General features: G+C 58.5%; 2 protein-coding genes across 2 annotated transcripts in view; one reads left to right on the forward strand and one right to left on the reverse strand.

Moving 5' to 3' along the window:
• Positions 1–1,758: 1,758 nt before the first annotated feature.
• LRRC8E (leucine rich repeat containing 8 VRAC subunit E) lies at positions 1,759–8,822 on the reverse strand. Its single transcript, XM_024745692.1, has 3 exons — positions 8,743–8,822; positions 5,197–5,339; positions 1,759–4,521 (listed from the first exon to the last, which is right to left on the reverse strand). Exons 2-3 carry the CDS (start codon positions 5,332–5,334, stop codon positions 2,272–2,274), a joined length of 2,388 nt encoding a protein of 795 aa, XP_024601460.1. The 5' UTR covers positions 5,335–5,339; positions 8,743–8,822; the 3' UTR covers positions 1,759–2,271.
• PRR36 (proline rich 36) overlaps positions 5,816–12,380 on the forward strand; it is an 11,099-nt gene continuing 4,534 nt past the window's right edge. Inside the window, 4 exon segments of the mRNA XM_024746010.1 lie at positions 5,816–5,939; positions 8,029–8,147; positions 8,928–9,005; positions 10,524–10,578. Coding sequence (XP_024601778.1) covers positions 5,816–5,939; positions 8,029–8,147; positions 8,928–9,005; positions 10,524–10,578 — 376 coding nt within the window.

The following is a 12,380-nucleotide window of genomic DNA, read 5'->3' on the forward strand; positions in this document are numbered from 1 at the left end:
TTTTTTTTTTTTTTTTTTCCTGTCGCTGTCCCCGGTGGTCGCCATGGTTGTGTGTCCTCAGCCTCGTTCTTTCTCTTCCCGGCCCGGCCATCGCTGGCACCTACTCCCTCTCGGAACTGCCTTTCTCATCTCAGACAGTGCTTCATTAGGATCCCTGTTATGCTTAATTGCTGCCTCCTCACCATAATTAGGCACCCGGGGCAAGCCCTTTCCGTTTCAGCAGGCTCAGGGTTAGCCGAGGACATGTAGGATGGGCGGGGTAGGGCTCGGGCCACTGTCAGGACCCTGGGAATCCAGTGGCGTGACCCCTGCCCTCGGCGACTGGGGGGCCGGTAGGGGGGCCAAGGTCAAGGTCCGAGAGTTCCAAATCAGACTTGCGTGGGACATTTTAAGACTCCCCTCAACTGCCCTGCCCCCAAAATTTGCTCCCAGCTCCTGGACAACGCAGAAGATAGGCCCCGGGGTTTGGTGCCTCTACCTGGCGCCTCCGCGGCCTACACATTTTCTTTAGCTGGTCTGAAGAGTGCTGGGAAAATGTCCCCATCTGGAACCCTGGGGCCCCCGGAGAGCACCTTGCCTCTGCTCTCTGGTGCCAGGAGGAGGCTCGCATTTTGCAGACACCATGGAGGTGGTGATCCCAGGAAGTCAGGGTTGGGCAGGCTGTGTCCTGCCCGCTCCAGCACAGGGACACTGTGATGGGCGTTGAAGGCTTGTGGCGACTCCTCTGGTGACAACTTACAGGTGGAGCAGATCCAAAACTGTGGAGCCGGGAGACTAACAGGGAAGGTAGAGGAAGAGCAGTTCTCCAGGAAAAAACCTAGGCAGACGATGCCACCTGATTTCTCCTGGTTAGCTGAGGTCTCTCTCTGCCTCTGCTTCCGGGATGCACTGATACCCTTGATTCTGGAATGTGACTGTCGCCACTTCCCTGTACTTGGTCTGGTGGAATCGAAGGCTTAGACTGACAGGAGTGGACACAAGGATCAAGATTCTAGTTCTCATAGTTAGTATCATTTATTAAGCACCCACTGATATACATTCCCTCGCATAGGGAACATGTGAAAGACAAAGTCCCAGCCTGTCTTCAGAAAAATGTACCCTCCACAGCAGGTGTTCTTAACCTGGGGTCTCCAATCCTTAGGCTGTCCATAAACAGCCCTCTAGGGGATCTGGGGGAATCTGCTGATTGCCTCAAGTTGTTTGCAGAACTTTTCACATACGTGAGCATTTTCCTGAGGAAGGAGGTGCCCAGCTCTCATCAGGTTTCTCAAAGCATCTAGGGATCTAAACAAAAGTTCAGAATCCCTGCTCTAGACACCCAGATACCTGACTCTGTAGGTCAGCATTTTCCAACACACAGGCCTGGGACTGTCTTTGTCAGAATTACCTGGGATGCTTATATTTACCGGCAAGTTCCTGGCCTCCAGGCAAAGCTCCTGAGTCAGTCTTTCAGGGGTGGGGCCTGGGATGTTTTGTTTTGGTGATGTTGATTTTGATGCCTAGCCAAATATGAAAACCATTTTTTCTGAGTTCAGGTGTCCATAGCAAACAACTTATAAATAGGGGATTGGGCTTCCCTGGTGGCGCAGTGGTTGGGAGTCCGCCTGCCGATGCAGGGGACACGGGTTCGTGCCCCGGCCCGGGAAGATCCCACATGCTGCGGAACGGCTGGGCCTGTGAGCCATGGCCGCTGAGCCTGCGTGTCCGGAGCCTGTGCTCCGCAACGGGAGAGGCCACAACAGTGAGAGGCCCGCGTGCCGCAAAAAAATAAATAAATGAAAAAAAAAATAGGGGATTAACATCCAAGTTGGGGGTGGAGGAGGGGGGAGCTTGTCCGTTGTGTCTGTGTCCCCTCCTTGGGAGAGAACCCCAGATGTAAGCTGTTTTGGTCAGGAAGAGAGGGTTGAAGTCCCATTGGGATGAGCCCCACCCCCATATGTGGCATTGATTGAGCCAGAATGTTCGGAGTGGGTTGGGGGAGCCGCAGCTCTGGCCCAGGGCTGGGGGCAGGCAAGCTAGCCAAAGACACAGGTGTGGTTTTGCTCTGAGAGTCTTATGACTGAGTTAATCCCTCCAGGATGTTCCACCCTAGATCCACAGCCTCCCAGGCAAACCAATCCTAGGATCTTGCCTTGGGCTCCACCAGCCTGGCACGTCTGCTCCTCCTGTCCCGGCCTGGGCTCACTTGGCCCCCTCCCTTGAAGATAACAGTAGAGATTCCAGGGTGGTAGCACCCGGAAGGCCTCTACAGCAACCTGCCCCTCCCTGGCTTCACTCCACCTCCATCCTGTCCCGCACCTCTGCCGGCAGCCCTTCGTAAAGGGTGTCCTCCACCAGGAGCCCCGACTTCTTCAGTCCCCCACAGTTGCCGAGTTCTTCCGGCAGCGCCTCCAGCCGGTTGCCCTTGAGCTCCAGGCGGCTGAGGGCCCCGAGGGCCCCCACCTGAGGCGAGAGCTGGCTCAGGTTGTTGTAGCCGAGGAGCAGCGTCCGCAGCTTGCGGCAGAAGAAGAGCTCCTCGGGCAGAAGCTCCAGGGCGTTGTAGGAGACAGCCAGGTGCTGCAGGTTCTGGAGGAGGCCCAGCTCGGCCGGCAGGGAGTGCAGCCCGTTATGGGAGACGTCCAGCAGGCGGAGGCCAGAGCACATGCCGAGCTGGGTGGGCAGTGTCTCCAGCTTGTTGTGGCTGAGATAGAGCTGCTCAAGGCCCCGGAGCTTCCGTACGTGCTCAGGGACATAGGCGATCTGGTTGTGCCACAGCCGGAGTGTGACCAGCTTGCGGCAGTGCTGGAAGCTGGGGATCTCCTCGATGGACCGCAGGTGGTTGTCCTTGAGGTCCAGTTCCTGTAGTGCGCTCAGGCTGAAGACGGCATGGGGGATGCGCTCCAGCCCGCAGGCCACCAGCTCCAGCTCCCGAAGCACCGCCAGCTTCTTGAGGCTGTTCAGTGCCAGCAGGCGGGCCCCGTCGTTGTGCAGGCTGAGCCGCTGCAGGTGACCGGCCACGTCGGTCACGCTGGCGGGCACTTTGCCGGCGTTGCTCCGCAGAGACAGCACCTTCAGCTGCTTCAGCTCCCGGAGGCTCTCGAGGGTCGCTGCCCGGGCCAGCTCCGGGGGGAAGAGCCCCTCCAGGTGCAGCTCCTCCAGGCTGCGCAGCCCGAACACCCAGAGGGGCACCTCTCGGAGCTCCTTGCACTTGACCCGGATGACCTTCAGGTGGTCCCGCAGGAAGATCTGCGAGGAGAAGGGCAGCCTGGCCGGAGAGTGGAGCAGGCTGATCTCCTGCAGGTGCACCAGCTGCGAGAGGCCTGGGGGAAAGGTGACGTCACAGATGGCCTCCAGCCGCAGGGCCTCCACCTCGCTGAGCTCGAAGACCGTGTCGGGCAGCCCCGGGAGCATGCAGAGGGCCAGCTCGAGCCGGCCGCAGGCGTTGCGCTGCAGCTTCTGCCGCAGCTTCTCGGTCGTCCACTCGTGGTTGAGGTTGAGCTGCTTCAGGCGGCTCTCGCTGACCTCGGAGAGGAAGACAGCGAAGCGCTTGGAGTAGAGCGAGTCGTACTGGTCGATGAGGTGCAGCATGAAGGCGAAGTCGTTCTTGACGTCGGGGATGTCGCCCATGCCCGTCTCCTCCCGCACGGACCGGAAGGAGTACTCCTTGAGGGGCCGGTGGAAGAGCCAGCAGAGTGTGTAAAAGCAGATGATCCCGTAGACGCACACGAAGCAGATGTAGCAGAAAGCCAGCTTGGAGAAGAGGTGGGCCTTGGTGTGGCTGCAGCAGAAGTTGGCATAGCCCGTGACCTCTGAGGTGTCCACCCTACAGGCCACCAGGAAGCTGATCTTCCCCACGTAGACGAGGTTGTAGACCAGGATGGCCAAGAACTTGCAGACCTTGAGCACCGTCTGCCGGATGTACATGGTGTACAGGATGTCCCCCTCTTCCACGTGCACGCGGAATTTCTTGACCTTCTCAAACAGGGCTTTGGCCTGCTCACCCTCCTTTTTGTCCAGCAGGGTGACAGCCGGTGGCTCCGTCACCACCTTCTCGGGCTCCGCCAGCATCTTCTCCTTCTCACCCTCACCTGCCTTCCCCGGTCCTGCCGCCGCCGCTGCCGTGGTCACCGTTGCCCGCCCGGTGGCGGCAGGTCCCTTGTGGTTCTCCCTGGAGACCTCGGATAGGGCCCGCGTGGTCCACGGAGAGTCGAAACACTTGCCCAGGATAGAGATGAAGTGCTCGATCTTGGAGCTGGTGCCGGGGAACTTGAACCAGAAGCTGGTGCAGACCATGAAGTTGAGCGTGTGGATGACGACCAGGTAGGGGAAGTACTTGGCGTACCAGTGGAGGGCCGTCTCGTAGCAGAGCTGGTTAATGAAGCTGTATTGCTGCAGGTCCAGGTTGTTCCTGAGGCCGCTCAACTCCCGGAGGTCCCCCACGTGCTCGGAGACCCCCCGCGGTAGCAGTTGCTGGCACGGGGCCTCTGATAAGTTCTCCCGGGGTCCATGACTGGGCAGACAGATGATCTTGTCCTGTGTCACCTGGGGATGGGAGAGAGGGTGAAAGATGGTGAAGGATCTGGGGCGGCCTGGGAAGTTGTGGGGTGGAGGAGGAAGCAGGCTGAAGGCAAGAGGGGTTTCCATCAACCCCCAACTGTCCCCAGTTTGTTCCCCAGCTTTGGAAGAGTCAATAAACCTCTGAGCATCGGACTTTGTCTGAAAAAAAGGGCTGGGTTGATTTGTGTCCTTCGAAAAGATGTTGAAGTCCTAACCCCCAAATACCTGTGAATGTTGCCTTGTTTGGAAATAATAGTCTTTGCAGAGCAGATGTAATCAAGTTAAGATGGGCTCATTGGGGGTGAGCCCTAACCCAATAGGACTCTGGCCTTATAAAAGGGAGAAATCTGGACACAGACACACACAGACACACAGACATACACACACACACATACACACACACACACACACACACACACACGGAAGATGCTTTGAAGATACAGGGAGAACGTTATCTGTAAACCAAGGAATGCCTGAGGCCACCAGAGGCTAGAAGGGAGCCGTGGAACACATTCTCCCTCACAGCTTTCGGAAGGAACCAACCCTGTCAACACTTTGATTTCAGACTTCCAGTCTCCAGAACTAAGAGACGGTAACGGAAGACTTCCGGAACCTCCCAGACCCCGCCCCTAGAGACCCCGCCCCTGCCCCGCCCCTTACCTGGAGGGTGCAGCCGAAGACCCCGATCATGAGCATAGCCACGGTGAGGTACTCGGCCAGCACGTCCCACCAAGGTTTGAGCACCTTGAAGGCGGGCTGGTGCTCCGCGAACTGCTTGAACTCCGCCACCGGAATCATCCCGCCTGTGGGAGAGCAGGAAGTGGAGGGTGCAGAGAGAGACCCTCAGGAAAGGGCTCCCGGCGCCGGGTCCCCAGAAGAGCCAGACACACGCATCTGCTCCCAATCCGCGCTCGGCCCTGCCAAACTCTGGCAGAACCCACAAGCTGTGCGCTTCCTTCCCCTCCCCCCACAGACCATGCCTCCTTCCTGGAGCCGGGCAACTACTGTCCTCACCACCTCTGCTCCCAGGGACCCCTGCCTCGGTCGGACTCTGCTTGCCCTCAGAGCTCAGGAGGGGCAGTCCACGGGGCCGCTGCCCCACAGCTTGCCCGTGTGGCCTTTTCCCGGAGCCCAGGCATCTCCTCCCACCCTTGAGGCCAATTGCAAACACTTCGCTCTGCTTCTCTGACCCCAGGCACCCGGTATCCAGGCGGCCAGCCCCCGGCTCCCTCCACCACTGGACCAGAGAGAGTCCCAGAGACTCGGAGACTTCCGGGGCATGGGCCCCGCACCCCCTTCAGGGGCGCTCCGGGCACCACCTCCAACCTCCAACCGGAAAAGCCGGCTGGAGCCTGGCTCTGGTTTCGGGCCCCAGGGGCAGGGAGTGGCAAAGCTGAAGGCTGGTCAGCCCTGGGGGGTGGGAGTGACTAGGACACCTGGGTTTCTAGTGGGGCAAGTGCCTAGGATCTACGGCAGAAAACAGAGACCTGGCCTCTGAGAGTCAGGGGCAGGGGGGCGTGAGGACAGGGCAGAGGATCAGGAAATGGAAAACTCACAGGGAGAGAGCCAGGGTGACACCTACGACTGGGACAGGGCTGGGCTGCCAGGCTCCTGGGCGGCCAGCCCACTCTGTCTGTCCCAGGCTTTCATTTTAGACCAAGGTATCATTATTCCAGATACAGACAACTAGGCGCAAGTCACACGGGGGCGTGGGCCACGGGCTGGGACATCACCCTCCCCGACAGGCAGTCGGGAGCCTTTTCCCCCACCTCTGAGGCTGGAGGGGTGAAGGAAAGGGAGGCAGCAAGCCCCTCACCGCCTCTGAGGGGGCTCCTAGGCACTCTGCCCCCCTCCCCAGCATCCATGCTCCCAAATATAAAGATCCTGTTTTATATCAGGCAGGTTTCCTGCGGCCTGCGGTCCTCATCCTGATAGCCTGTCACTGGGCACAGGCTGGGCAAAGAAGGGAGGCATCTGGGCCACCAGCTGGTCCTCCAGCCTCCCACCCATCTCCTGGGTGGGAGGGAAACTGGCCTCTGTCCCACACCTCAGTCAATCGCTCTGACACCTCCTTGCCTCCCTTTTTGGTCTCCACAACCCTTGAAGGCCTTAGGGTTACTCCTGAGTGAGGACAAGGTGGAAGTGGGCAGGGATATGGGATGCAGGCCCCACCCGCCAGGCTGAAGTCGGGGCAGTCCGTAATCCCCTTAATCCCATCAGAGGTTCCAACCTCAGTACCAGGGATAATATGTAAGGGACAGGGACACGCCTGCCCACACCCAGTCTCCGGGGCCTCCTGACTCAGGCCCTGACTCACCCAGCAGCCGGCACATGCGAGGGGGTGTGCAGACAGAGCACAGGATCCCTCACCCAATGGCTCATCCCTCGTGCTCAGTTTCACACCCTGTCCTAAACGATAAGCTGAGTAAAGATGCCTCCAGTGCCTCAGGCTCAAACACCAGGGAATCTGCTAGAAACACACTCAGGGCAGCTCAACAGCCCCCAGGAGCCAAATTGCAGCCACCCGAAAGGGACACCCTGGGGGCATTCTGGAGCGTGCACCTCAGGGCATGTGTGTACAAAGGGCAAGTACACACTAAGTTGAGGAGAGACCCAGGACCAGGGAGCCGGCCATATGCCCTCCTCCAGTTCTGGCCACCCACTGTTCTCCCTGCCCTGGCCACCTAGCCCTGCGAGGGACACTGCTTAGCTGCTTCACCTGAGAATGGTAACTGTTAGCAAAAATGCCACACAGACGGGCAGGGACCAACTGCCTGCCCCCGAGTCCTTGCCACCCTTCAGGACCCATCTCACAATGGTGGAAGCTCCCCACTGGCCATCCCGGGTCCACAATCAAAGGCAAGAAGGCAGAGACACACCCAGGGTCCCCAGCAGATGGCCCAGGGGATGCACCCACAGAGCAAAGTGTATACGCAACAGCCTCAGAAGCAGACATGGGGTTATCATTATCTGTCTCCATGACTCAATCTTGATCATCCCGAACCTGCCATTAAGTTTCCCCAGACACAAGGCTGGTCCCCCTGTGTCTGAACAGGGCTGGTGGGAGGGCCTGGGGAGAAGGCTTCATGGGGGTGTGGGAGCAGAGAACTTATGACCACCAGATGCCTTCAGTGTTTCGTTTTTTCCCAGCTCTGGGAGTGTGGATGTTGGGACCCTCCTTTTCCAGACTCAGGAGAGTGAAATAACTTGCTCAACGTGTCACAGCTTGTGACAAGTGGCATTCGAGGCGAGACTCCCCCAAGTCCCGTCTGTCTGATCACGTTGTTGAGCGAGAACGTCTCGCTGAGTTAAAGCATCTTTGCCAAAAGAACCTCAGAAGGGGTTCCTTCAGGCAGAGAAGAAATGGAGGGAGGACGGCTGCTCTGCCCAGCAGGCTGAGTTGTCCTCCTCAGCCTAGGGCCAGGAACATGCCCCCTACCCAGCCTTAGCTCCGCTCACCCATGCCTCACCCTGCTTCTGCTTCCCTCTCAGGCCTTCCCCAAGCCCCCCGCTTGCCTCTGACCACGTGGCGGTGGCGGGTGCTCCTGGACCAGCGCGCCATCCCACACCGTCCCTACCCACAGTCCATGCTGAGGGGCAAAGAAGAAACAGTGACTGTTGTCAGCCCTGAAATGGATCTGGGAGGACACAGGGTCCAACTTTGGACTTTTACACAAGCGAGAAACTGTGGCCTGGGTGGGGGAGGGTGGCCCCGGTGGGGGAGGGTGGCCCCGTAGTAGCAGATCCTGCTCTGGGCCCCAGGCCTGGGGACTCCCAACCCAGTACTTTTCCAAGCTGTCCTGCCAGGACTAGGGGGGTCTGGGGAGTCTTGAGGTTCAAGAGTCCCAGAAGGGACAGCCTGGTGAGGCTCCCAAGTGGTAGGGTTCTGGGAATTGAGGGGCTCACAGGGTTGAGTCGTCAGCAGCGGAGGAGAGGGGAGCACGGTCAAGACCCTCGGGTGGACCCCAGCCTGTTTATCTTCACTCCGTCCTTGGCCAGGCCTGCCGGGCTCCCTGACAGGCGCCCTTGGGTTGGCCAGGGCGGGGCCTCTCTCTGCACCCCCCCAGCCCACCCCCCCAGCTCCTTCTGTGCCCCGGACAGCGTTGGGCTCAGGTCACAGGGCCAGCCGCACCTGGGGCGGTCCTCCCGTGGGCCAGATCCTCACCCCGCCACCTGGTCCCCAGGGGCGGAGAGCCACCTACTCACCTCACGGGCCGGACGCTTGTTCCAACTCCTGTGTCTCTGGGAGCGGAGCGGCCGGGACTCCCGCAGAGTTCGCGGGACGGGCTGGGTGAGTCAGGGCGGGCGGACGGGCGAGCTGGACAAGAGCCGGGAGCAGCTCCGCCTCTCCAGGCCCCGCCCACCAGCCGTCTCGGCCCCGCCTCCCTTAGGGCGCTCACAGGTCGACCCCGACTCCTGGTACCGCGGGATCGCAGGAGGAGGACGATCCTAATCCTGATGTCTCCGAGGTGGGCGAGGGGCTGGTCGGAGGAGCGGGGACCGTAGAATTCTGGGCTCCGCTTCAGTGAGGCAAACCTGGCACGGGGGAAACTGAGGAGGGCTGGAGGCGCTGGGCTCCCAAAGCCGACCTGAAGGCACGCTTCCGGGAGCCCAGCTGCATAGACCCTGTCAGGAACGCGTGGAAGTCCTCCTTCCCCTCCTCCTCCCTTCACTCCCAGGTGCAGCTACCTGGCCTGGAGGCTCAACCAAGGAATCAGTGACCAGGGCCCAAGAGAGGGCACGGCGCTTCCCCCTTCCTGCTCTGACCACCCAGCCAGGGGAAGCTCTCCACTGGGGGAGGAGAGGGAGTGAGCCTCTCTCGGGTCCTGGTGGGGTTGGGCACGGGGGTCAGAGGGCTCTGGGAGCCGGGGTTGGAGTCCAGTCTGGAAGGCCGGCTTCTCAAAGGGAGACTCTGCCTCCCCCCCGACCCCACGATTTCCTCCCCACTTTGGGAGGCCTGAGCTGCGTCTTAGGCGACAGTTGACCTTGATCTGCCCTGTCTGCAAAACTCAAGGGAGAGGGGACCTGGACCAGGTGGCAGAGTGAGACCCCATCTCCCATGGGGAAAAAGAAAACAAGTTCACCAGGGTAGAGACACTCCGAAACCTTGAGGGTTGGGATCCCCTAAGCTTCAGTTCCCCCGTGAAACCCTGCAATGGGCGCGACCCTTGAAGAAGTCCCTGTGGGCTCGACCACAGGCTACCCAAAGGCAAACCTTCTCTCTCAGAGCTTCTGCTCTATTTGGTGTGTGTGTGGGGGGGGGTGGAGTGCGGTTGGCTGAGACAGAGATAAGGAAGCAAATAAGTAAGGAACAAGGTAATGTCAGTTTGTGACAAACGCTGTGTATATAACAAAGTAGGGTGAGGTGAGGTGGTAGCTAGGGGGCAGGGGCCTTTTGAGGTGAATAGTTTCTCCCTTTCCTCTAGCCTCGGGAGAAGCTCCTTGAGATCCATACCCTGGCGGTTTGTTTCCAGCTTTATGTTGGGATAAGTGTTTTCATAAACGACGCTTTGCACACTTGTGCAAGAGTCTCTGTGGTGACTGGAATCGAAGCCCCATGATCCCCAGACACGTGTCTCTTCTGTTCCCTACTGTGTCCCCAGCACTTGGGATGGTGCCTGGCGCACAGTGGGCATTCAGTAAATGATGGACGGATGGATGCTTAGTTCGGGCCCTTCTAGAGGCAGATCCTGAGGCAAGGAATTAGATGCAAATAGTTTCTCTGGAAGGTGAGGCAGTGGGGAAGGGAAGGAAGCCAGTAGTGTTAATGAGGGTGAAGGAGCAGGCTGCCAGTATGGGCAACTGTGGTTCCATTGTGCTGGGGAGCTCTGGGAGATGGTGGAGGACACACCTCCAAGTTTTCCCACCCAAGAGTTGAGGGAGTTGAAGCATTGATGTACCAGCTCCTGCCTGTCGTGGCTGAGGGCTGCTCTGGAGAGGGGGATGGAGAGAGTGTTGAGGCCCTGACACTTCTGACTTTCCTGCAGGTGGGGACTGTGGGTGCTCAGGAGATATGGAAGGAGCTGTATGGCACTGCCACAGGTACAGATGCTTGAGTGGAATGTCTCAGTCATATGACACGCATACAATGCTTTCCAGTTGTCCTCCAGAAAGCCTGCCCCCTTTACATTCCTGCAGGTAGTTTGTGAACACTGTCCAGGTTTTAAACAATTGTGGTAGAGCACACACATAACATAGAATTTGTCATCCTAACCATTTTTAAGTTTACAGCTCAGTGCCATTAAGTACATTCAGTGTTGGGCAACCATCGCCACTATCCATCTTCAGAACGTTTTTTGTTTTGCAGAACTGAAACTCTGTCCCCATTGAACTCGTATTTCTCATTCCTCTCCCTAGCTCCTGGCACCCACCATTCTACCATCCATCTCTATGAATTTGAATCCTCTGGAGACCCCATATAAGTGGAATCACAGTGGTTGCACCATTTTACATTCCCATCAACAGTACAACTGTTCCAATTTCTCCACATTCTCACCAACACTTGATATGTTATACCCAGCTTTTAAGGTTTTCTGAGCCTGAGGTAGTTACATATTACTGTGCTGTGTAACAAATTGCCCCCAAACCTAGCACCTTAAGACAACAAGAATTTATTGTCTCACATAGTTTCTGAGGGTGAGGAATCAATCAGAGTGGCTTCAATTGGTGGTTCAAAAGTTTCCCTCCCCCGGTGGTCCCCAACAACCACTGATTCGCTTTCTGTCACTATAGATTAGCTTGTGTTTTCCAGAACATTATATAAATGGAATCATACGGTGGATACGCTGTGTTTGTGTATGTATGTACAAATGTGATGGGGGAAAGGGTGAGGCAGAAGGAGCTGGTTCTTTGGGATGGGGTAGTGAGTGGCTAAGAGTCTGAAGAGATGGGGCTTGGGGGCAGAGAGCACAGTGTGTGTGAGTGTGTGTGTGGGGAGCCTTGTGGCCTTGAGTATAAGCAGAGGTGCAAGAGGGCACCTGGCACTGTTGGCCAGCTCTGGGCAGCTGAGGATGGCCATCTTCCTCTTCTTGCTTCAACCCCCTCAATGCCACAGTCCCCTACCAAGGTCCTCCATGAGGCCTCTGCACCAGTTTGGCGGGTCACCAAAATGACACCTCTTACTCCCTCAGGTTGGGCTGGGAAACCTCAGACGGGATCTTCTCGGCTCCTCTTGCACCCGTTTTTACACCTCCAGGCCCCCCATAATCTCATCCCCACAAATCCCGGCTCTGCCAGGAAACCTTTGCTGACTTGACTTCGTGTGACCTGGGAGGGTGTGGCGAGTGGGGGGGGTGCTCTGCCCTGCAGAAGGCTGGGTCATCTCTCACCATCCTCCGTCTCTCGCTCTTGTCCTTTCTTCCTCTCTTCCCCCAAATCTGGGGTCTACCCCTACATTCCCAGGGCTACATTCTCCCACCAGTCCCCCTAGCCCAACCAGGTACGGGGTTTCCTGGGGTCTGTGAAAACCCTTTGGGTATGAGAGGGGCGGAAGCCCCAAGAATCCTGGGGGGCCTGCCTCTGCGGTCGCAAAAGCGAGGACAGGGCCTGGGACACCGAGCGGCCGGATTGGTCAATTGGGCACGAGGCGCGATGGTCCCGCCCCCTGGTTGCCAGGGCCCAACCTATCCGCGTCCAGGCGGGCCTTGGTCACCAAGTAGTTGGGGTGGGGGCCGGGGCAGGTGTGTATGGCAGGGGTTGGGGAGAGGAGGTGAGGCTGAGTTCGGGACCCCAAGGGATTCCCCCCGAAGCCCGACCGGTTGGGTGTCTGGGGTCCTCAGGCGCAGCCGCGGAGAAGCAGCCCCTCCCTCCTACGCGCTCCCGGCCGCCCTACTCGGCGCGCTCCC

Source organism: Neophocaena asiaeorientalis, unplaced genomic scaffold (genome assembly GCF_003031525.2).
Source record: "Neophocaena asiaeorientalis asiaeorientalis breed wild unplaced genomic scaffold, Neophocaena_asiaeorientalis_V1.1 scaffold357, whole genome shotgun sequence".
Lineage (NCBI taxonomy): Eukaryota > Metazoa > Chordata > Mammalia > Artiodactyla > Phocoenidae > Neophocaena > Neophocaena asiaeorientalis.